Source organism: Aulonocara sp. 'chitande type north' Nkhata Bay, linkage group LG16 (genome assembly GCF_057382095.1).
Source record: "Aulonocara sp. 'chitande type north' Nkhata Bay isolate Kocher_YH1m ecotype deep benthic linkage group LG16, A_spYH_male_GT1.1, whole genome shotgun sequence".
NCBI lineage: Eukaryota > Metazoa > Chordata > Actinopteri > Cichliformes > Cichlidae > Aulonocara > Aulonocara sp. 'chitande type north' Nkhata Bay.
Genome location: NC_141359.1, coordinates 20202637 through 20224867, shown reverse-complemented (window position 1 = coordinate 20224867; position 22231 = coordinate 20202637). Strand labels below are relative to the sequence as shown.

The following is a 22231-nucleotide window of genomic DNA, read 5'->3' as shown; positions in this document are numbered from 1 at the left end:
CAAACACACCTCTGCCCCTGTCCTCTGAACCTTGAGGGGGGGATAAGAATAGGATCATCATCACTGTCATCAGAGTCCTGGTTGCCGCGTGCGGGCTGACTCTGGCCCTCCACGCCCTCCTGCCCCTCCTCTGTAGAGGGCTCTGCTCGCCGACAGCCCCCTGACCTCTCCTCTGTACCTTCCGGCTGACTCCTCTCCTGCGGCGAAGACGCCATGCTGTCTCCCTCAGAGGAGCCCTCTGCTGGAACCTGAGCTGCTGAGCTGCTGGGGGCACTGGAGCAGGAGGCATCACATGCTGGTTCTACGGAGGAAGCCAGCAAACTCATATCATCGCAATCAGGATTGGAATACAGAAAGCCATTCATTGTGTCATGTTTATTGTTCTAGATCAGACAATGTTTGAGATCGAGGCGTTTTCATGATGCTGTAGGAGACGACTCACCCTGCTCTGATACCGAGCTCTCTGTCGACAGACTCTCTCTGCTCTGTACAGCTGCAGCTTCTGATGTTTTGGGGCCTCCACTGCCCATCGAACTGGACGTGCTGCTGCTCCTGTAGTGGAAGAACAAGAGTTACCATCAGTCCTTTTGGGGTGTTTTTTCCTGAAAATTACTCATATTTATCTGGGGAAAAAAAAAATAAATAAATATGGGAAGACACAAGTATCATGCAGTTGCCCCGACTATAAGAAGGTAACTCCTATTGAGTTACCTGAATTTGAATGGAATGAGTGAAGTTGCACTGGAGACCTTTGCTTTTCATTCTGTCTGTAAACAAGACAGCTCGGAAAGTTCTGAATGAATTCTGATAAAACTCTGTCAGGGTGTAAGGTGGGTTCATGTTAACTCTCCATTAAAGTTTGGCTTACATCCACCAACGTCTTCACTGTCAACTTATTGATTTATTTGTCAAAAAAATTGACAAAAAGCCTGATAACTTAAAAACTATGACTCTCACAAGCGTGGTGTGTGTTGTCAACACATACAAACGTATACAAAGCACCGTATGAAGATTTAAATGATCATGTCAACCTTATTTATCTGAAGGTCAACATGAGCCAAATTAAATTTTATTGTCATTTATTGTATTGACATACAGGTATACAGAGGAGGAGATATGAGCATTATAAATATGAGATTATAAAGTTAATCCAAGTATAATGTCACATTCAACCTAAAAAGCTGACACCCACTGGCCATCACTCACCACTCATCAGTGAAGTCCAGTTTGATAGTGCTGGTGGTGGTTCCCTCTGAGCTGTAGTGCAGGCTGAGGACAGGCTCTGCTGCACTGGGTCGACTGGTGGAAGTAGAGGTGGAGATGGATGGGATGCTGCTGGCTGGTGCAGCAGCAGATTCATCAGCAGGTGAAGCTGTAGCTTCGGCTGCTACTGAGAGAGGAAGAAGAATACACACAGGCAAAACAAGCAAGGGGGGCTTACTGAGACGCACTGGCTGTACAGACTAAAACTCTGATCAAAAGTAACTCTTCCTGTCGTTTGCAGTGTGCAGTTGGTCATTTAAAAACACACCACAAATATGCAACTCTGTGTTGCATCCATTCCCTCTGATAAACAACATTAAACAGAAATGGGAACATGCAGCAAACGTTAGACAAAACCACAAAGGACACGTCGTAAAAGACACGTATTGACAGACAGCCACAACAGCAAGACACAAGACGCACACAAACACACACATGTCAAAGGCCCTAAAGGGTCATTACACCCGTTAGCTGCTAGCTACACTGAAGAAAAGGAACAGGTTTCCAGGGAAGATGAAAATTTGAGCTGGAGGACAAAGAGGGACTTGTTGCTAAGATGCTACATGCTATATCTCTGTCAGTATGCACTGTAAATAATCACAGATGTAGTGCTTCATATATAAAGCTATACAGTACACACAAAGTAGCTTGATATTATACTGTTGGTGTTGTATATAAAAAGTATTATAAATACCTCTGGACTCAGACCTTTGTCCTAGAGTAGTTAGAAAAGTTATTTATTAGTAGTAACTGATTGGCTGCCCCTAGCAACCAGAAGGAGGTGGGTGGAGCTTGGGAGTGTGCCGATGGAGGATGATGTCGGCGATCGTGAGCAGTGATAGCTCCAATCAAAGCAATCATTTTCTGTAATTTCCCCAGTGATCCATTAACTTATCATTATTATGAGAGTCATATTAAAGTGAATGTGCCTCGCTCCATTTTCCCAGTTGCATCTGCACACATAAACATCTGCAGCACAGGCGTGTCTGGGCATGCACATAGGCTTATGCCTGGCTTCTTAGAAGTCAAGTAAGTGTGTAAGTGTAATAGTTACACTGATCCACCATCACGAAATGAGACAAAAAGATTTTTCTGACCCCCTTTTTTTGGCACATTGTGCATTATGTGGTGCGCAGTGAGGATTTTATCAACCATCAGCGATACCAAAAGGGGACTTTACTACTGTGCAAGTTGTTGAACCCTAGAGCACTGATCACAGGTATACCTGCATATTCTAAAGCCTAGAATTACTAAGATAGCTCAATATCCAAATCTCTGATCATGCTTAAGATGAGCATCATCCACTTTTAATTATCCTCTTTAAATTACAACAAAGTAAAACGTTTAAATTAAACTGAATATGACATTATTTTCAAATTAAACAAAGCTGTGTAGATGGTCCACTCTGATCAAGAGAAATCAAGAGTGAACCATTGGGGCTTTTCAGGGTTCTTGTGAAGTGTTTATGTAACAACATATGTGCCTTAGAAAGACCATTGTTTTGCTTTGGCACTATACAAATAAAACTGAACAGTTAAAGATGAAGCCACATTAAATCTGACTACCAATGCTAATCATTGCAAAGGAGAAATGTCAGACGTAGTAAGGCATTTTAGAAAAAGCTAAATATTGCACAGATGGTTCAGCAGAGAGCACTGAAATGTATATGTCTGAGTAGTGCTTTTCTTTGTCATCCATTTGAATTTTGGAGATATTGTTTATTACATTACTCAAAGCTCTAACTTCTTAAACAATTGTATTAAATCCTTTGGCCAGAGCAACAGTAACAGTCAGACACATCCACATCTGGACAGTAGAATATTGAACAGTAAAGCAGTGGATACAGAGAAAACAAAAACATGAAATCGATGGAGGACAAACAGTGGAGTGAGACAGGATGAGGGAAAGTGGTTAAGACAGAAGGTGGAGAAGACAAAGCGAGTGGCAGGGTGAGGGTCAGGGAATGGGGTTGGGGAAGGGAAAGACGCACCCTGCTGTTCATCAAGAGTCATGGATCCCAGCTGTTTGTTTACCACAGACGAGGGGGAATCTGGAACACAAATGAGACCAACTAAACATTGAACAAAGAGGTCAAACGTGAGGGCTCACACGGGTTAAAAACTTCTAAATCATGTTTAAAATAAATGAATAAATAAATAAATCCAAGGCCAAGCAGAAAGAGCTTTCACATCAGCCAAAAATAAAAAAGCTCCTTCATCTGATAACAGCTGTGATCGGTTTACAGAGTGTTGGGGAAGCTCAGTGAGAATCAGCGATTAGTAAGTCTGAACGGAAACAAGAACATGATTTTCATGCATGCTTTTTACAGATGTGCAAAGAAATGTTTTATATCTGCTGTGTTATGTAGAACCTGGAAATCCCAACCATCAAGAAGTGCTTACTTGGGCTTGCCACAACAAAACAACAACAACAACAAAAGAAAAAAAAAACCAATAACATCTGTTTGGCTGCTGGCTACACAACACACTTCTCCAAGATATCTGTGACCAACTAAAGCCAATTAAGTGAGAAGAAGCAATTTAAATATTGTGTCTACTGAACTGCACAATGACGTGTTCAATAAAAGCTTTCATAACAGATGCCTCATTATGTAAAGCCAGTTTTGTTGTGTGTTTAAAATCGGTTTATATCTTTAATATTAAAGTTGTACCTACATTTTTAGAGAAAAAAGCTGAAAGTGAGAGAAGCTCTTCGGGTTAACTAAATGCTGTCACATTAAAACTGAAGCAGAACAAACTTAAAAAATAACTTATTAATAAACATATATTACATAATCATTATTTGATTCGAGGGTTTTACTTTATTGCTTTGCGCTCGTGCACAGACCAAAAAAAAAAAAAAAAAAAATCTGTTGAAATGTTACAAATTGTTGCAAATAGGAAAACCGAGCAATAGTTTTGCGGTCTTTCCGAAGCTCCTTCAGAGTCAGTCTGTGGATTCCAAAGTGGATGCTTTTTTGCTTATTTTCACTCCAGCATTTCAAAAAAAAATTATTATTATTATTATTATTTTTTGTTTCAAGCATTTTAGTTCAACTCAAGCAAGTAAAATCACTTATGTCTGTTTATTTTTTCTGTTTGTCCACCGGCTTTTGAGTATCGAGACACATTTACAAAACGGGCAACACTAACTGATGGAAATAATCTTAATTTTAACATCAGCAGTAGGTGAAGCCAGTAATGTGACCTATCCAATGACATTGAAGAAAACAAACAAAACAAAAAAAAAGGCAAGTTATATCATCAAACATGGTTGAACAACCATGAGGCCAAAGCAAAGCTTCATACCGTCTGGTGCCACTCCGGCAGGAGAGTTTGCAGGTGAAAACTCAAGCAACAAGTGGAAAGATGGAGTGAGAGCATTAGTGAGTTAAGGGCTGAGCAAACAGTGGAGAGGCGACACACTGGACTCTGGAGTTTAGAGGAAGTAAGGGGTGAATAATAAGAGAGCGGGGAAGATCAGTGTGTGGTTAGTGGTCAGTAACAGCAAGACTGGGTCTTTCTGGAGCCTCTCTACAACAGACATGGCTGTCTTTGCTTAAAAGGTGGGGACGGGTTAATGGCAGGGGAGCAGCCCTTATGGAGGGATTGCTGCAGGGTTGATGAGCTCGGAGGGGTGGGTAACCTGTACAGGGTTGGTTCTCAGGAGCAGCAGCGGCAGAGGTAGCAGCTCTTTGCGACTGTCTCTCAGGGGCTGCAGAGGAAGAAGAAGGTGAAGAAGAAGAAGGAGAAGGGGCCGCTCGCCGACCCCGTCCAGGTGGGTCAGCCAGCCGGAGCAACCTCTGCAAACGCCTACACACTAAACTTATGGGCAGCCGATGAGGACCATACTCTGACAAAGGGGCAGAGGAAGAGAGGAAGAGTGGATGCACGATTAGAAGACTGACGGAGGATGTGAGGAGAAGATTCGGCACAGAGAATCGGGCAAAAATGAAATAAACAAGCAGGAGGAGGAGGACAACAGGATGCTGAAGGAAAATAAAGTGAAGTGAGGCTGCTGCTTGAGTGGAGTGGCTCCAATGAACACACACCCACACATACACACACGCGGACACACACTCATACACCGAGCAGTTAACCCTCCTCATTGGACTGAAGGCTTACATGTGAACAGTGAGTGCGAGTGCGGTCCTGGTTTCTTACCTGAGAGTGCGGGCTCAGAGGTGGGCGTGGCTGTCGGGGTCCCAGTTGTGTCACCCTGACTCCGCTGCTCTGAGTCGGGGGACGACGTGAGAGGGGAGGAAGAAGTGGCCGAGGTCTCCACTGATGATGAGCTGGAAGGAGGAGGTGCTGTGACTGTTGATGATGACCCTGAGGAGGAAGAGGAGGTGGATTTAGGCATGGGCGCAGTGGTGGCCGCTGCGGGACTGGCAGGTACCTCTGGGGAGTCCGTCCCCACAGGCCTCTCGGGGGCGCTGGACTCCTGACTAGAGTCGCCTGTTGAGGCAGCTGGAGCATTCAACGTCCCCTCGGGACGAAGAGCTGTACCTGAAGACAAAAAATAAATAAATCAAGCAATGATTTTAGATTTTGGCTAGTTTACGGTTTATTATCACAGAAAGATTCTTAACAGTCAGTCTTACTGAAGTTACTCCGGCCCGTTTGAAGGCCGGAGTATTGAAGCCTCACCTCGGGGCCGCGTTTGAGGTCGGGTTCCTCTGCTACTCTGGGCTTCACTGGCCTCCTCAAACCACCGGGACAGCATGTCCGACATCCTCTGCATCAGAGACACGTTCGGACTCTGCTCCCCTGGAACAAAAAAAAAAAAAGGGAAAACGTCTTTAGATCCTGTCAAGCTTTTCATTTTGACACAGTCCATATTTATAGAAATGACAAAAAAAAAAAAATTGGAGTATTTGTACTCAAAAGAAACTGCTTATCATAACTGATCATATGCAAGCAGAGGCTCATTAAGACCTGCACAAGGATGACTCATTACACAAATTATTAATTTAATATATGAGAATTTAGGGAAAATTTATCCCCAAAAAATGACAAACAAGAAATCCAACTAGAAAAGAAAAAAACCCAACTTGTGAACAAAGTAAAGCACTCTGAAACAGTCATCACCTGAAACCCGAAGATGAGTTTTTCCTCCATTTGACTGATTTTTTTTAAATTTTATTTCTGAACAAAATAAACCACAGTAACAAAATAGATTAAACAACTTAAACTACGTTCATCTATGGTGGAAAAAACCCTGCAGCAGGAGACCGCTCCAAGTCATTTGCCTCAAAGTGAGGTTTCTACTCTCTCTGACCCAAGCAAACTTTGATACACTATAAAGAAGTTCAGCTTTTTACACACATTTTCACCTGAATATGTGAAATATAAGCTGTTACTATTGCCCCAGAGCTTTTTTTTTTACCATTTTTCAACCCAACCATTATTTTAGTTGGATGTTTGTTCACTCTTATTGCTATTGTGTCTAGTTTGGGCCACTCTGCATCAACTATATCAACTTTAAAGGAAACACTTTAAATCAGGTTTACATACTCTGAGCTCCAGTTCAGTTTAAAGGGTAAACTTGATGGATGCATCAAGAGAACTGAAGCTCAGGAAGAACAGCAGGACGTCCAGAGGTCAGGTTGGATCTACGAGATAGTGAACCCTAAAAACTCAGATGTATTATCAGTGGGAGTGTCTGCGCCAGAGAGAAAGCACTGCATCAAAGAGAAAAAGTGCTGCATGAAAGAGCCCGTTACCAGGTGAATGTAGCTTGTGCTGAAAGTGCTCTGAGTGTTCAATAAGATGGGAGCTGGGATTTAAATGCATTTACCACAGATCACTGCACTGTTGGTTCTCTTTTTATTGGTTATGTTCATAAGTTGCAGAGTTGGTGATGAGACAGTTTTATGGCCTGATTTCTTCTTCGTCTAAGATTACAAAATCAATATGGGGAAAATATATTGCTAAAAATGAAGGAAACGCTTGAACAACTTTAACTTTTTGGTGTGATTTTGAACCCAGTCCTCAAAGAGTTGATGATTTTTACCACTGAATGGCAGTCAAGATTTCAAACTTGAGGATTTCGTTCCTAAGAGATCCAATGTGTGATGCAAGTGTTCCCTTAATGTTTTGAGCAGTATATAAAAATATATTTTGCAGGTTGGAGTCTTCTCAGAGTTTGTCAGAGGTCGGGCCTGTCATACGAGACCGTCGCTGTAGACGAGCAGGAGCACATACTGTGATCTTACCATCTCTCTCCCTCTCGCTCTCAGGGCGAGCTCGGGGTCCAGTGTCAGACCAGTCACCTCGTAGACGGAGGCGCTTCACTGGAGGCTGCCTCAGCTGTGGAAACACACACACATTCACAGAGATTAGCAGTTTGTCAGTCAAGGCATGGTCAAAAATAGCTGCGCTGCCAAAGCAAAACACTACTCGTCTCTATCAGTGTCCTCTTTAAAGTGTTCCCCCCACCCCACCCCCTCCTCCTGGCAGCATGACTGAGGTTGCCTGCCACTTTCCAGTCCCCCTGGCTGCAACAGGCTGAGAGCCAGAAATAGGAAAAAGAGGTTCTTAGAGCAGGGACTATCCACCGCTTCAGTCAGGAAATGTGTGGACAGGTGGTGAAAAGGAGCAGAAGCTGAAAGACAGTTGAATAAATCAGATAAAAGGATTAAACAAACAAGGTCGCAGGTAGAGGAAAACAGAGGGGGTAAGGAACACTGCTCCTCGCCTGCCCCAAAATCAGCCTGAACTATTTTGGTGGTTTGAGGAACGCTGCCTGCGTCGCTCGCTGTATTTGGAAAGGAATGCGTGTGGTGGTTGCATCTAGACACAGCTGAACTCGCCATGGCACCGTGACCCAGCACATTCGGACACACGTGAAGACCACCACCGAGCGTAAACACGCAGTTTCCTTGATTGTTCAGTTGTTTGAATCTCAAAACTAACAAAGGAAATATAACTAAGAGCCAAACAGATCAGGCAGTAATTCATGACGCTGTTTCCATCCTCAGTGCGTTTCTTCCTTCTTTGTATTGGGTTTGTTTTTCTCAGGGTCATTTGCTCACCTCCCTGCACTGCATCAGCCACCACAGATTTAGCACTGATGTCTGCAGGGCCCAGAGGAGCAACAACAAGGTCAGTTCTGTTTACAACAATCGGTCCTATTCGCCCCCAAAAATCAGCCGCATGGACACCTCCGCTCAGCCAGACGTGATTATGTTTATTTTCTATAGAGTCAAAAGGCCGTTAGCACTCTTAACAGGAGACATAACATGTGAGGCCTCCATTAACCTTCTCTGTACATGTAACTTGAGATCTACACTCCAGTAGTCAGTCAGCTGATCAACAAGAAAAGACAGAGACTCTTGATTGTTTTGGGTATTTTACCCCTTTTTTAAAAAGTGGTAAATATTTTTGGATTTTGCCTTAGACTGACAGATAAGGCAGATTTTTATTTTGTAGATCAATTATTACACACTTGGAATAATGGAAAACTGTCTAAATGACAGCACAGTGTCTGAACCGATATAAACCTTTAAAAGACACAGTTTGGGAGAAAAGAATGACAGAAGAAAAGTTCCCATTGGGATCTCACCTCCTCTCTCCTCTCCTCCGACGGGCCCTTGAGCTCTCGAGCCTGGTCATCTTTGGGATTGAACAGGTAAATGTAATCGGAGGAGTAGCTGACCAGCACCTCCTGACCGTCCTCGCTGTAGCAGAGAGAGGTCACTCTGCACGACTTGTTGGCCAGGTGAGCGGGAACAAACCGAACACACATGCCCGTGGTTCCCCGGCCCATGTAATTACCTAAAAAAAATGAGAGAGTGTGTGCAACTTAGCCAATGAGTCGGTGAACAAGATTCTTAATTATATTTGTGGATTTGGTCCAGACGATTCGGTGGGTTTGATATAAATGATATGTCAAAAGCAATTGAATGTGTTGAATGGAAATGTCTATTTACTGTGCTGAAAAACAGTTTGGTTTAGTTCAACATTTTTGACCTGGGTCAGAACAATCTAGTCTTCACCACTGGCTTTACTGCACACCAACTCTGAGGTTTCAGGCTGTTTGTTTTTGCGATACTTGGCAGCGTTGCTGTCTTTCACTATTCCTCTATAGAATCCATAGCCACTGCCTTTAGAGCCGAGGAAAGGGTTACTGATGTGATTAGATACACATCCTGTCAGTCAGTTGGAATTTGGGTCAGATTTTAATCCTTTCCCTTTCGTTCAAGCCACACAACTTACCTACTTGAGAATCAAACTCACGTGTTTTAAAAGGAATTCTAAAAACATCATTTTAAAACTCTGTTACAAAACAAGAGCTGGCGTGCTGAGCTTTACTGCCCATTAGTCACTGGAGGAGTGAATATAATCAAGATGAAAGGTTTACCATGCCATCCCCGTGTCTAGAAGTACCCAAGTCTATTGGGCAACACGAACAGCCAAATTAATAGACTGGACTTCTGCCTGAGGTGAAAAAAATCAAAGTCCTGTCTGCGCTAGCAGGGGATTGGATATCAATCCAGTAACTGTTTGTTTTTTTAAATGAGATCAACAAAGGCCAAAGGAAAACAACTTCATATCCTTAACCTTGTTGTAGAACGCACCTTAAAAACCTGGTTCCAGTTTGGAAAACCTGTTTGCATCAATCAGCTATGCTTCGTTTCTCCTGTGGTGAACAGTTGTCTTTTCTCGTTGTCTCAAACTGACGTTGTTTTCAAACTTGCCACAAAAATGGTCTGTATTTATTTATTCACTTTCTTAAGGATGTATTTGTGTTCTAAGGAACACTCGTTATTTCAGGCATTACACAAAAGTTATAACAGTCCAAATGACAGTTTTACAGATGCTCATAAATATGAATTTTTCTTATTAAAACATTTTACTCTCCCATATTTGCTGGCCAATAATATTATTAGCGATATACTAGATTTAGACCCCGGCACAAAGAGCAACACATCTAAAATGTACAGTAGGATCCAGAGTAATAATCCACCCTCATTATCTAAACACTGAACTCCTGGTGGAAGTGTAGCAACACTGCCGAGAAATGGCCCGAAGACTTATTCAATAATTAATCAGACAAATCTCCATCTTTTAATAACTGGATCTATCGACCTGGTCACTATGATAATGAAGCTACTGCTGGTCTTGTTAGTGTATGTAATTGTGGTATACTCAAACTTATTGTTGAGTTAAGGAGAAATGTCCATACTTTTTTCGTCATACACATGTACTGTGTTTATCCCATTAATATCCACATCGATTTATTAAATCAGTGTTATTCTTTTTCTTTCTCCATTATATTTGTAATCTCAGTGGGATAAGCGATAGGGAGAATTTAAGTGTTTTGTTTAGCTTTGTTTAGAAAAACTATGAATAAAGTTTAATAAAAAAACAACTTGTTGGCATGCCTCACACCCTACTATTTAAACAGTCTGTTTAAAAGTCTCTGAATAAAAAAACTGACTTGCATTCTGTGTAGGAACAACGCTCCATAAATACCTTTTATAAGCAGTTGTCAGAAGGATTTAAAACACACAGGAAGAAGTAAAAATACTCGTGAAAGTATCTAAAAATAGAAATGTCCAACAAGAGACGAGGCACAGCAGGCTGGGACCAAAAACTCAAAGGGAGATCCTCCCCCCGCTGCCTTCATGTAAACGAGAAACTGGTTGAACATTCAAAGCAAAAACGGACATTGCAAGTTTAGTTTCTCCACCACAACAGGCTGCGTTACCTACACATTAACACGAGGATAACGAATTTGTGACGTGTAGAGTGGCTAAGTCCACTGTGCAGGGCTGCTTACCCGTCGCTCTTGTGCCCAGCATGCGTCTGTCGTAGATTCGTACTGAGCTGTCGGAGCAGCCCACGGCCAGGTAGTACGGCACCAGCGGAGAAATTGATATGGAGGTCGCTGCTCTTCTGCAGTTTATCAGGATGTCCTGAAATGAAAGAGCGCAATGAGGTCTGGAAGTCACTTCTGCTCAGTAATGGCAGATATCACTGATTGAGAATAAATTTTTTTTAAAAATGATGTAAACTAATGTAAAACTGATGCCTGCAATAAATCCTGTGTTGATTCAACTGTAATCATTTTGAGAGGTACAGTTTTAGAAGCTCAAGAGGTGTTTCTGTTGCTTTATGAGACTTTATGAAACCACATTAACATCACTGGTCAGACTAAAGATATTTGATGTCAAATCCCAAACTGCTGTATCACTCTGAAGTAGTTGCACCTAATAAAGTGGAGCAACTGCACTACCAGGTCTGACTACTGCAGGCTGATGATGGGGAGGCAGAGGGGCCGGTGACAGCAGCTGGTAAAACTCTTCTGACAGTTTTAGGGTAACAGGTTCTCATCTGGAGCACGAAATACAAGAAGATGCAACATAATCTAGGAGGACACGGTTTCTCTCTCACACACACACTCATCTATCAACTGAAGCACGCTGGTTTAAAGCCAAAGAAACCGCTTCCTAGAGGAGAGACCAAAAGCTGTTTGTGAAGAAAGCAGTGAAGTAAGAAAGGGAGGGGGGGGGGGGTCCATTATCAGTCCTGCATGAATACAAAGTCCAGTGAGCCATTTTTGAAAGAGAAAAAAAAAAAAAAAAAAAAAAAAAAAAAGATATCCACAAACTCTTATACACTAAACACTGTGAAAAACTCAAGGTCAGGTTCCTTAAATGGGCTATATAAAGATTATTTATATAGCTCAATGAAAACAACAGTACAATATAAACTTATATAGCCCCAGGAAAAGCTACACTAAAAAGCAGAAAAAAATAAACATTTAAAAAAAAAAAAAATGTCACACTGGAGCCAAAACCCAAAGAGAATAAATTCATTTTTAATAAAGACTGTATCAACTAAGCTGTGCAGACACAGAGAGGGAGATTAATCCATAGATCTGATAGTGTTGCTCCAAAAGCTCGATCACCTCTCTGTTTTAATCTGGTTTTAAGGGCACCTGCCAGGGTTTCACAACAAAAAGATGGTTCTTCAATCGATCCCTCCCCAAAGCTACAAACACATTGATCCTGACCCTGACTGGTGATGAATCACAGACAGAAAAAAGACAAACATCACAGATGTCACCCGTACATCTTTGCAGTCTTCTTTAGTGCAGCTAGTTTTCATGCGAAGGTCGAACCATCGCACCGTGCCGTCCTCCCCGCAGGACAGGAACGTGTAGGGGTCGTTCGGTACCGTCATAATCTGAAGAAACAAAGCGAAGCTTAGAAGACAGGAGGGTAACGAGTAAGAGAGAAACCCTTTTCATCAGCTTCTGTGAATCAGCACCTCATAAGCGGTTCCATAATGGCAGGTGAACTGACACTGTCTGTTGTACTCGGGACTCTTCTCAGTGTGGGTGTAGTAGATGATGCCGTCTCCAGAGCAGGAGATAATTTCCTGATCGTTGGTGTGGGGCATGAACTTCGCACTGAAGATGTTTGCCCGATGACCTGAACGTATTGACTTCTTGACCTGAAGCAGAGAAGAAGAAATGTATGATGACAGCTGCATCAGAGTGGATGCTCGACCAGAGGCAGCAAATCAGCAGATGAAAGAGTATAAAATGTTGACATCCTGGGGGATTTTTGCACACATTTACATAATTTTAGACACTAATGTGTTCATTTGTAGTATTTAGAGTTGCTGGTAAGTGGTCTCTGGGAGCAATGCCATGCTTTTTCTGACTGTTTCCAATCTTTGTCTAAACCCAAGCTGAAGTCAGATCCCTAAGTATTTGGACAGATACCATTTTTGCTGTTTTGTTTCTGCACACTGCCACAGCGGAAGTTCAAATAAATAAAGATGTGACTGAATTCAAGGTGTTTAACAAAATTATTGCATTTAGCAATTACAGCCATTTTTTATATGCAATTGGCAGCTGTTTGTAGCTTTTTATTTTATTGCACAGCAAAGAGGCCCAGCATGAACTACACAAAGACAAGAAGGCATACTGGGATTATTTAGCGGTTAGCCACAAAATGCGACTCTGCTGCTAGGTTTGGCGTTTGACATTTTGTTTTGTTTTTTTTCCTTTTCCCTCATATGACATCATTTGAAAGTCAAAGTATGTCAAAAAAAGAGAAACTAAGGGAACCACAGAAACTTCTCTTACCACTGTTGTAATAACAAAGATGAAAACACTCTCAAGACTCTCATAGATTGTTAGACACTTATGTAATTTTAATGTTTAAGAGTTAGAGTTTTATGATGAATACAGACTCAAACTGGAGACTCGGCTTAATTTAGATCAGGGGTGGGCAATTCCAGGCCCCGAGGGCCGGTGTCCTGCAGGTTTTAGATCTCACCTTGGGGTCAACACACCTGAATCACATGATTAGTTCATTACCAGGCCTCTGGAGAACTTCAAGACATGTTGAGGAGCTAATTTAGCCATTTAAATAAGCTGTGTTGGTTCAAGGACACATCTAAAACCTGCAGGGACACCGGCCCTCCGGGCCTGGAATTGTCCACCCCTGATTTAGATTAACCTAACTAGACAACTACACAGACCAGGAGATCTCCTACCTCTATATTAGATAACAGTCACATTAAAAAAAAAAAAAAAAAAAAAAACCATACAAATTCCTGCTCAGCATCCCAGTTTTAAAGACTAGCACCACCCTCCAATTCACCACATTTCTGTTTCAGAAAAATGTGGGCAGATAAAAAAGGTTCAGAATAATGTGGGATATTTTTGTCCCAGCGAAACAAACCTTCAGTGGGTGGACATCCCTCACAAAAACAGTTGTGGAACATCCATCCATTAAATAATTCCTTTAGTTTAGTATCTCAACTGTGCTCTGCCAATTTAAGCTTTTTGTCCTGTTTTATGGCTAATTGACCATTTATGCAAAGAATAACAGTTAAAAATGATCAGTTTGGTGTTCATCCATTCATCCAACCTTTTTGTTGTAAGGGTTGGTGATGACCAGGAAGGTATCGTCCGACCCTGACAGGATGTATTCGCCCGTGTCGTTCCACGATATAGTGTTGACCTGAGGAGAGATCAGAGAGAGCGCTTACATGGTGTTTACACTGACAAACGCAAGTTAAATTCCGACATCCATTCATTACAGCTTCATAAACGTGACGACTTGTTGAATTTCTTCATTTTATGTAATACGAGATTGATGTAAAACAAATAGTTAAAAAATAAATAAGTAACTCAGTCCAGCCCCAAAATGTGGACACGTGAGAGAGGATTCTGCATGACGAATGTGAATTACTATCAGAGAAGCGAATAACAAGAAATGGCATGTCCCTGCACACAATTACATTTATATTATTGTCTTTTCTGTGCTTGTTAAGCATCAGCAACAAAGAAAATCCCTGAATGCCTTTGCTTCAAATCAGTAAGAAAATATGGATGCCATCGTCCAATTCAAATTAGGTTCATTAACAGTTCGATCAACTGAAATAACCACCAACATAAGGCTAGAGAATGAGTTAGCTGTGGATCTAAGGAACAGCAAAAGAAGAGTGATGCATCAGGTCAGTGTTTGCTGTCACTCTGTGGATCAATATTTCATTAACACCTGCAGCCTCCGTCAGCGCCTCATCGTGTCAGACTGCCTCTGCTGAGACATTACACTGCGTGTATTCCTACATGCAGACCTCACGTCTGAATCAGGTTTTTAACATGTTTGACTCGGTTTCTGAGACGCTGCACATCATCTATAGTTAGATTTGAGGTGGAGTGTAGGTGAGGCCCCTCCTCACCTAATGAAAGATTAACAGATGGTGACAGATGAGGCAGGAAATGGTGTTATTTATTTATTGTGATGGCATTTTTAAACACAGGCTAGGGTTAGCATCTTGTGTAATGTGGTACAGTGCAGAGTCAGAACAGGTCAGGTATCTCACGGTGTCCACTGAAAAACTTCTGTAACTCCAAGCTTAAAATTTCTATAATAAAAAGTAATCAAAGTATTCACAATAATTCATATTCACTAATATTATTCTTCTGATGCTAAAATCTGCTAAATTGACACATTTTAGGTGGTGCAAATAGAAAGTCTTTATCTGATTAATAACTTAAAGTGGACCTGTTACACTTATTGTTTTCTGTCACATATACATTGTTAAAAAGGTGGATGTTCATATTGGCCATGGCCAAAGCCTTAAATAGTGAGGTCAGCGTATATACAAGTAATCCCTATGAGCTTACAGCTGGGGTTTCAGGCTGCTCTGAATGCTGCGTTTCAGACTGTTTTTTCCACTCTTGGATGCTTTAATGTCAGGATGTCTGATATCCCTCATAGACTGACAATGAGCACAACAGCCCCTGCTTGTTCAAGTCATCTGTTTATAAGAAACAGTCAATCAGTAAAGGAGCTAAAACGGCTCATTTCAGAACATGGCTGAAGGCCAAGTATAGCTAAATAAAGATTATTTTGAAATGAATCATACAAGTCTTGTAGAGTCCAAGACAAAAACAAAACATACACCGTGTTAATACAGAAGCTCTTAGCTACTTAACTAAACGCAAACTAACATATTCAGAAAATGCAATAATAATATCTCAATCATTGTGGCTAAGAGCTGCACTTTAATGCAGCTCTCCTGAGACCTGCATGCATGCAATGCTTGTTGTGGTGTCTTGGACAGGCTGATGTCCTGCCCTGTAGTGTGACAGGACGTGTGACTGTTATGTCAGCTTCAGGTTTCTCAGAGGAATTAACCACCTGACCTGATCTGATCTGTTCAAGGCTCCACCAGCAAGCTGAGAAAAAGTGACGTGGCGTGTTTGGCAGGGAGAGGACTTCAACCAATAAACACGAAGAGACGGATAAAAATGTGGGGCACTTACGCAGCCATCGTGTACGTTCAGTGTTGCTTCGAGTTTAAGCCTCTGGACAAATTCTCTTCTACCTGTGAAAACAGAAACATGTAGATTTGAGAAGGCTGTCAGGCTTTAAACTTTCATTTGAATCGCATTTATCTACCAGTCTTCACTTAAGTGCAACAGGAATAAAATGTCACGTTAAACAGTGGCTCTGTAGCTTGTGTTCCATTATTCATGCAGTGGAAGCCTTGTTTGCACCAACAGGAAGAAACGAGGCGAGTACAAACAAAACCGCTCTGCAATAAGACTCGAAATGCAGGAACAGTGGTTCCATAGTTCACAATGTCAACCCTTAATATTTTATCTTATTTTTGTGAACATCTTTCTATTGTGACCTCAGGGCAAACACACACACACACACACACCTAAGATTTCCCAGGTGTTTGATTAATTTAGCAACAAAATGACATTTAACTGGACGAGAAATCAATTCAAATAGCAGATATTAAAACACAGTTTTGGAGTAAGCAATTTAAACCTTGACATGATATTTATTGGTAGTCCAACACAAAGAACAGAGACGTAAGTGACCCGGAGGCATTTGAAAGGTTTTACAGGAGGGGAGGTAAAGAGGACACAGTAAAACAAAAAGAGATCAAAGAGTCAAACACACAAAGGGGAAGGAAACTGAAGTAATTACCTGATTAGCAAATCACAGGAAGATTCAGGCCTCTGGATAAGTAGCAACAGGATGTGTGTTCTTCAAAGCATGTGCTATTCTAACAAACAGCTTCAGGGTCAGGGTCTCACTTTCTAAAGTCATCAGTTTTGCAGTTTTTTCATTCAGTTACAATCACCGCATGATGAACAGCAATATGGTCGTCCTGATGGATAAGTTATAAAATTCTGTTTTTCTGATCATCTGCGTGCAAGCACAGCTGGATTTCTCACTATCTAAGGCATGTCGTCAACAAAAAGATAAGAAATCCAGATAAGGTGGTTATATTTGGCAGTCTCCTGGATCCAATAACATTTATCACACTGTGCACAGAAAGCTGGTATGCATCACAAGCATCTCCATCAACAGGTTCAGGCCGATAAGCGCACACCCTGAATGAGCCACACATGTCAAACTACTTCTATTAAAAGTCACACACACGGAAGAAGGAAAGACGTTCAAGGGTGCCGTTGAAACGTTTAAAAATTGGCTCAACCTCTAATGGTGGAACCGGGTTTCCACTAATAAACTTCAAGACAATCACAGAGGAAATCCACAATAACGGTGGTAAGATCAACTCAAAGACAATCAACAACAATACATCCAAGGATTTGAGTGAAAATGGGAAAATACCCGTGACAAGGCAAAAAGCCGTTCATTTATTATGAGCCCAATTTCCGTTAGTTTATCTGCTGTTCCCAACTTCCCCTCTATGAGTTTCACAACTTCGTCACTCTCATTTTTTTTTGACAAACACCAACATGGCTCACCATGTAGTAGGGCCTACAGGAAGTCTACCTGCAAGGAGTCCGTTAAAAGCATCTGCATGTTTGAATCAAACTCGGTAATCACATCTAGGAGAAGGTGAGAGTCCAGACTAAAAGAAAATGTTACTGGGAGGCCTGGAAGGAAACCAGCACAATCAGGACAATCCTGAAAGGAAGAAATAACCAACCTGTGCCTCAGATAAAAAAGGAAGAGACGCTTCGGATAAACCTGAATAACATGTTTGATATTAACAACGCTGACGCGGTTGTTTTAAGATCACACACACATCGTGAATTCCTTAACATCCAATGTGAGCCAGGGCGGTGTGTTTCACTGTCAATGTCAGCAAAGGACTACCAGAGAAAGCAAGACATTCCTTCATCATTGCAAACTGTCACTTAAAGGGTGAAGCCTGACAGGGAAAAGCAAACTGTGCCAAAGCTAATGTCCTCATCCAGCAGCAGCAATCAGGCCACTGATCATTATTATAGCAGTACTGCACAAATGATGAGCAGAAACGGCAGCATCTGCTACAAGACGCTGAGCAGCAATGTCTTCACATCCCTGATGGGGTGAGTGCACAGGCTCCCATAAGAACTGATCATACTTTATGGACTCTTCTTTGTCAGTCAGTGTGGTTGGACCAACTACTAGTCACCTCAAAAACTAAAACCCCATGTAACAGTAGTCAATAAACTTCTTTGTGCTAATATTTTTCTTTTATAAAGGTGAACTATTTTAATCCAGAAGAATTTGCTGTCACAATTAAGCATTTATTGTATTAAATAAAAACATTATTCCAGTGTGAAAACAGCCTTTAAGGGAAGAAAAACAGAAATATTTAATTTTAAAATAAAGTAGCTGCTTTCCTTATGTTTTCCTTTATATTTTTAACTACTTTAGTAATAATGAAATGACTCAGTGAGCTGTTGCAAAAGTCTGGTGGCTTATATACTAACAAGAGCCTTAACTTGCTTCAACAGGTGTTATGAATGTTGCAGAAATAGTCTGGGAGTGATTCACTTCAAAAGCTTCTCTGATATCACCAATCGCAAGCACAGTCACGTCACCTATAAATGGATTAATGATGAGTAATGTACTAAGTACAGTCATGCCTAAATCTGCAACAATACTCAGATTCGCTATCAGTTCACAGAATCAAATGCAAGACTTTTTACATTCTGTTTAAAAATGTTCACACACAAAAAACAGTGCAATCAAACTTGTCTCTGCTTTTTTTCAGAAAAATTGGTCTAAGTGGCTTCATCGAGCCTGGTCCGCCAGCTTCCACTGAAGTTTTATAAAGGTTTTATAAGAGCACCTCCAAACCTGAGGCCTTGGTTGTCAGTTAGAAAAAGCTGGATTGCCCACTTGTTGGACCAAGTGGACGAGTCCAAGTATTTGGGGTTTGTTTACGAGTGAGGGAAGGAGGGAGCAGGAGACTGGCAGATGGACTGGACCAGAATCGTACCAATCTGCCTCTCTGTGTAAAGAGAGCCGAGCGTGAAAGCAACGCTGCTGATTTATCGGTCGATCAACATCCCAAACCTCACCTTTAGCCATGAGCTGAGGCTAGCGACCAAAAGAATGAGATTGCTGATGCAATTGGAGGAAATGAGCTTACTTTGCAGGGTGGCTGGACCCTCCCTCAGAGCTGAATGAGGCACTCGTCATTAAGGAGAGACTCACAATGGAGCTGCTACTCCTCCACATTAAAAGGAGGCAGTTGAGATAGTGTAGGCATCTGACTGGGATGCCTCCTGGCACCTCTTAGTTGAGGTGTTTCTGCCTCCAACTGGGAGGAGGACCCAGGGAAGACCAAGTACACACTGGAGAGATTATATCTCTGCCTGAACAACCTCACTTTTTGAATGCCTCAGTATCCCCCCCCCTCAGGTGGCTAGGGAGAGGGATGGCTGCTGCCCTCATGAACCAGACTCAGAGAAGTCATGAAGCAGACTCAGACTCGAAAAAGAGTGGTTGGCTTTTAAAATGCACTAAGTCTGCCTGTTATTTGTTTTCTTTATCATTTATTTGTAATTTCTTTTTTTAAACGATTTTGTTCTTCTACCTATACAGCTTTTGTCAACAATTGTTGATCTTAAATTTTCTTATAAATAAAATGACTTAGCATGATGTAACTTAAGATGAGTAAAAATAGTAATTCCTAGTTATATGAATCATCTCTTAGGCGTTTCCTATCACAGTTCTAGGAAAACCCTACAATATAGAAGACTTTAAACCTCACGGGACGTTTCTCAGTTTCAGCTGAATATAAACCCCCAACTTGTTCCCCTCTAACGCTTCTTCTAAGCTAAATTTATCCTCCAGGAGCTGTGACCCACACATCACAGCATGTATCCTCTACACGACAACAGCTCTGACTATCTCTCAGACATGCTAAATACAGGACTGACTAAACCTCTGAGGCACCTGCCCCACCTCTATGGGCTTATAAAGCCGTGAGGTACAGACTTTCTGACAGTTTTATCTCTCCGAGTGCAACACGGGCAACATCCTCTGTTCTCCTGCACTGTGCTCTCACAACCAACACTCGAAAATAACTATATCTGCACTTTAAAAAAAAAAAAAAGAAAAAAGAAAAAAAGAGACCTACCTTTACACATTCAAATTATGACTGAATAATTTATCAATATAGCAACTTTCAGCAACCAGGACTTTAAAATTTATATTTTTTTAAAGTCTTTTCCAGAGGACTTTAAAAAAAATAAACAGACTGAAATATATGATAGAAAAATATCTTCCCCCCAAGTTTAAATGCATTTAATGCAGCAGCAAAGAGGAAAGCCTTAAAATTCAATGATTACATTTCCTAGCAGATCAGTGATGAGCAGAACCAGAATGCTGTTTCTGCCTGCAGGAACCAAGGATGTAAGAAATAATCAACGCAGTGCAGCGCTGCGACACATTTTATTGACTGAAATTATGCAGTCCTATTACTTTTACTTACAATTGCATTAAAACCTTAATAAGTTGCTGCATTTCATTCAGTGTGAGATATTTTCGCCTTCACCATTTCCAGATATTTACCATATATATATATATATATATATATATATATATATATACACATATATACACACACATATTTATTTATTTATTTTGTGGCTACTTTTATTGTATAAAACCTGTCATTTTTATTTAAATATTAATAAAGTAATTTTTCATTTAATACATTTTGTACCATTTTTGGTCCTTTAAGCTTGCTTCCAGTTTGGATATGATGCTACAACGCACAAAGGACGTAGTATTACTGATAAATGCTCACGTAATGTAAAAAGCATCAGTGCTCGAAAGTTGTAAATATAGGCAATTTGAATTGTTACCTAGATGTAATATTATTATTATTATAGCATCTTTACTAGCTGGACTTATTTTCCTTGTGTTCCTTTCTTTTGTACAATTTAACCTTTCTGAGCCATTTTCCTTTGTCAAATGTAAACTCTGGTTATGTGGCGTGTTAAATGTTTTGACTGCTGTAACATGGGAATTTCTTGGCTGTAACGATGAATAAAAATATCATTATTATTATTATTATTATTATTATCATCATTATGTCATCTTAGCTCATTTATTTTGATAGTCAAACAATTGCAAACTAAACCATTTTAATTTCCTCTTCTAATCCTTCCCGGCCCTGCTGGTTGTGCTACTTTCAGCACCTTGTGGCCTTTTCACGCAGCAGTAATGACACATCGGTTTCTGTGAGTGTCTTGAAAAGAAAGCCTGATGCTGTCAGCACTTTCTACTGTAAACAGACTCCTGCCAAACTCAGAGCGCTTTTATTTTTAATGCACCAGCCTCTCATAAATGCATTACATGATTGAACCCTGCTTTTATTGCATTATTTGTGCCATTACAGGGATATACTTCAGACTACTATATATGGGGGTGCCTTCTACAGATGATTGCACAATCCTGCGATTGCACTGAAATGAGATCTACACTGCATTTCCTTTGAAAAAGTAACATTATGTCTGTATGATGTGATGAACAGGCCCGCACTGCTACAAATTAAGCACAAGTCTGAACCTCGTCTTTGTACTGTTTTAGCTCCTTCACTATAAATAAAAGGTGCAGGCTGTGTTTACACTGTGTAGGTTGGGGGGACGGGGGAGCGCGGATAGCGGCAGCTGTCTGTTATTAAGCAGGTAGTGTCTTGGACTGGGACACAGTCTTCCTGTCACTTCTTGTGATTCTGCAGCACACACACAGTCTGCAGATGCACACTGCTCCTACACGTTTCTTCATACATGTCAGCGTTAGCAGTAAAGAGGCATTGCTTTGTTCTTACCTAAATAGTTGGTCCTGATGGCGTTAGGCTCGCTGTATCCAATTAGGCGTTTGTTTACATCCCAAACGAGGTTGCCAGTGCAGGACATTGTGACCATATGTGGTTCTGAATTGACAATAACATTGAAACAGAGCTAACCCTTCCCCTTTTTTGATGTCGCCTTTTATCTCCCGTCGCCTCGGAGCAGTCCCTGCCCGTTGGGACGCCGTTGACGTTAGCTGGAGGAGACACTCAGTGTCCGCATTGCTGGAAGGGAAAGAGTCGCTCCTGTCCGGTCTCCGCTGTTCCCCCCCCTCCCCACTGAGCTGAAGCCCGACTGTGTTCCTGTTCTCCGTGCTGCTGCTAACTATCTGTCCTGTTAGCCTAGCCTGGTTTATTTCTTCAAGCGG

General features: G+C 41.3%; 1 protein-coding gene across 8 annotated transcripts in view; it reads right to left on the bottom strand.

Moving 5' to 3' along the window:
• dcaf6 (ddb1 and cul4 associated factor 6) overlaps nucleotides 1–22231 on the bottom strand; it is a 26041-nt gene extending 3810 nt beyond the window's left edge. For 3 of the 8 annotated variants that reach the window (XM_086266615.1, XM_086266618.1, XM_086266619.1), the window contains exons 1-15: nucleotides 21843–22231; nucleotides 16066–16127; nucleotides 14159–14251; nucleotides 12543–12728; nucleotides 12345–12458; nucleotides 11050–11185; nucleotides 8830–9041; nucleotides 7481–7574; nucleotides 5913–6032; nucleotides 5427–5771; nucleotides 4909–5115; nucleotides 3254–3313; nucleotides 1207–1390; nucleotides 443–552; nucleotides 10–301 (exon numbers count right to left, since the gene is read on the bottom strand). In XM_086266615.1, coding sequence (XP_086122741.1) covers nucleotides 10–301; nucleotides 443–552; nucleotides 1207–1390; nucleotides 3254–3313; nucleotides 4909–5115; nucleotides 5427–5771; nucleotides 5913–6032; nucleotides 7481–7574; nucleotides 8830–9041; nucleotides 11050–11185; nucleotides 12345–12458; nucleotides 12543–12728; nucleotides 14159–14251; nucleotides 16066–16127; nucleotides 21843–21939 — 2312 coding nt within the window. In that variant the 5' untranslated portion in view covers nucleotides 21940–22231. The remainder of the gene's footprint in view (nucleotides 1–9; nucleotides 302–442; nucleotides 553–1206; nucleotides 1391–3253; nucleotides 3314–4908; nucleotides 5116–5426; nucleotides 5772–5912; nucleotides 6033–7480; nucleotides 7575–8829; nucleotides 9042–11049; nucleotides 11186–12344; nucleotides 12459–12542; nucleotides 12729–14158; nucleotides 14252–16065; nucleotides 16128–21842) is intronic. The other 5 variants (XM_086266616.1, XM_086266620.1, XM_086266621.1 and 2 more) reach the window with 5 other exon arrangements.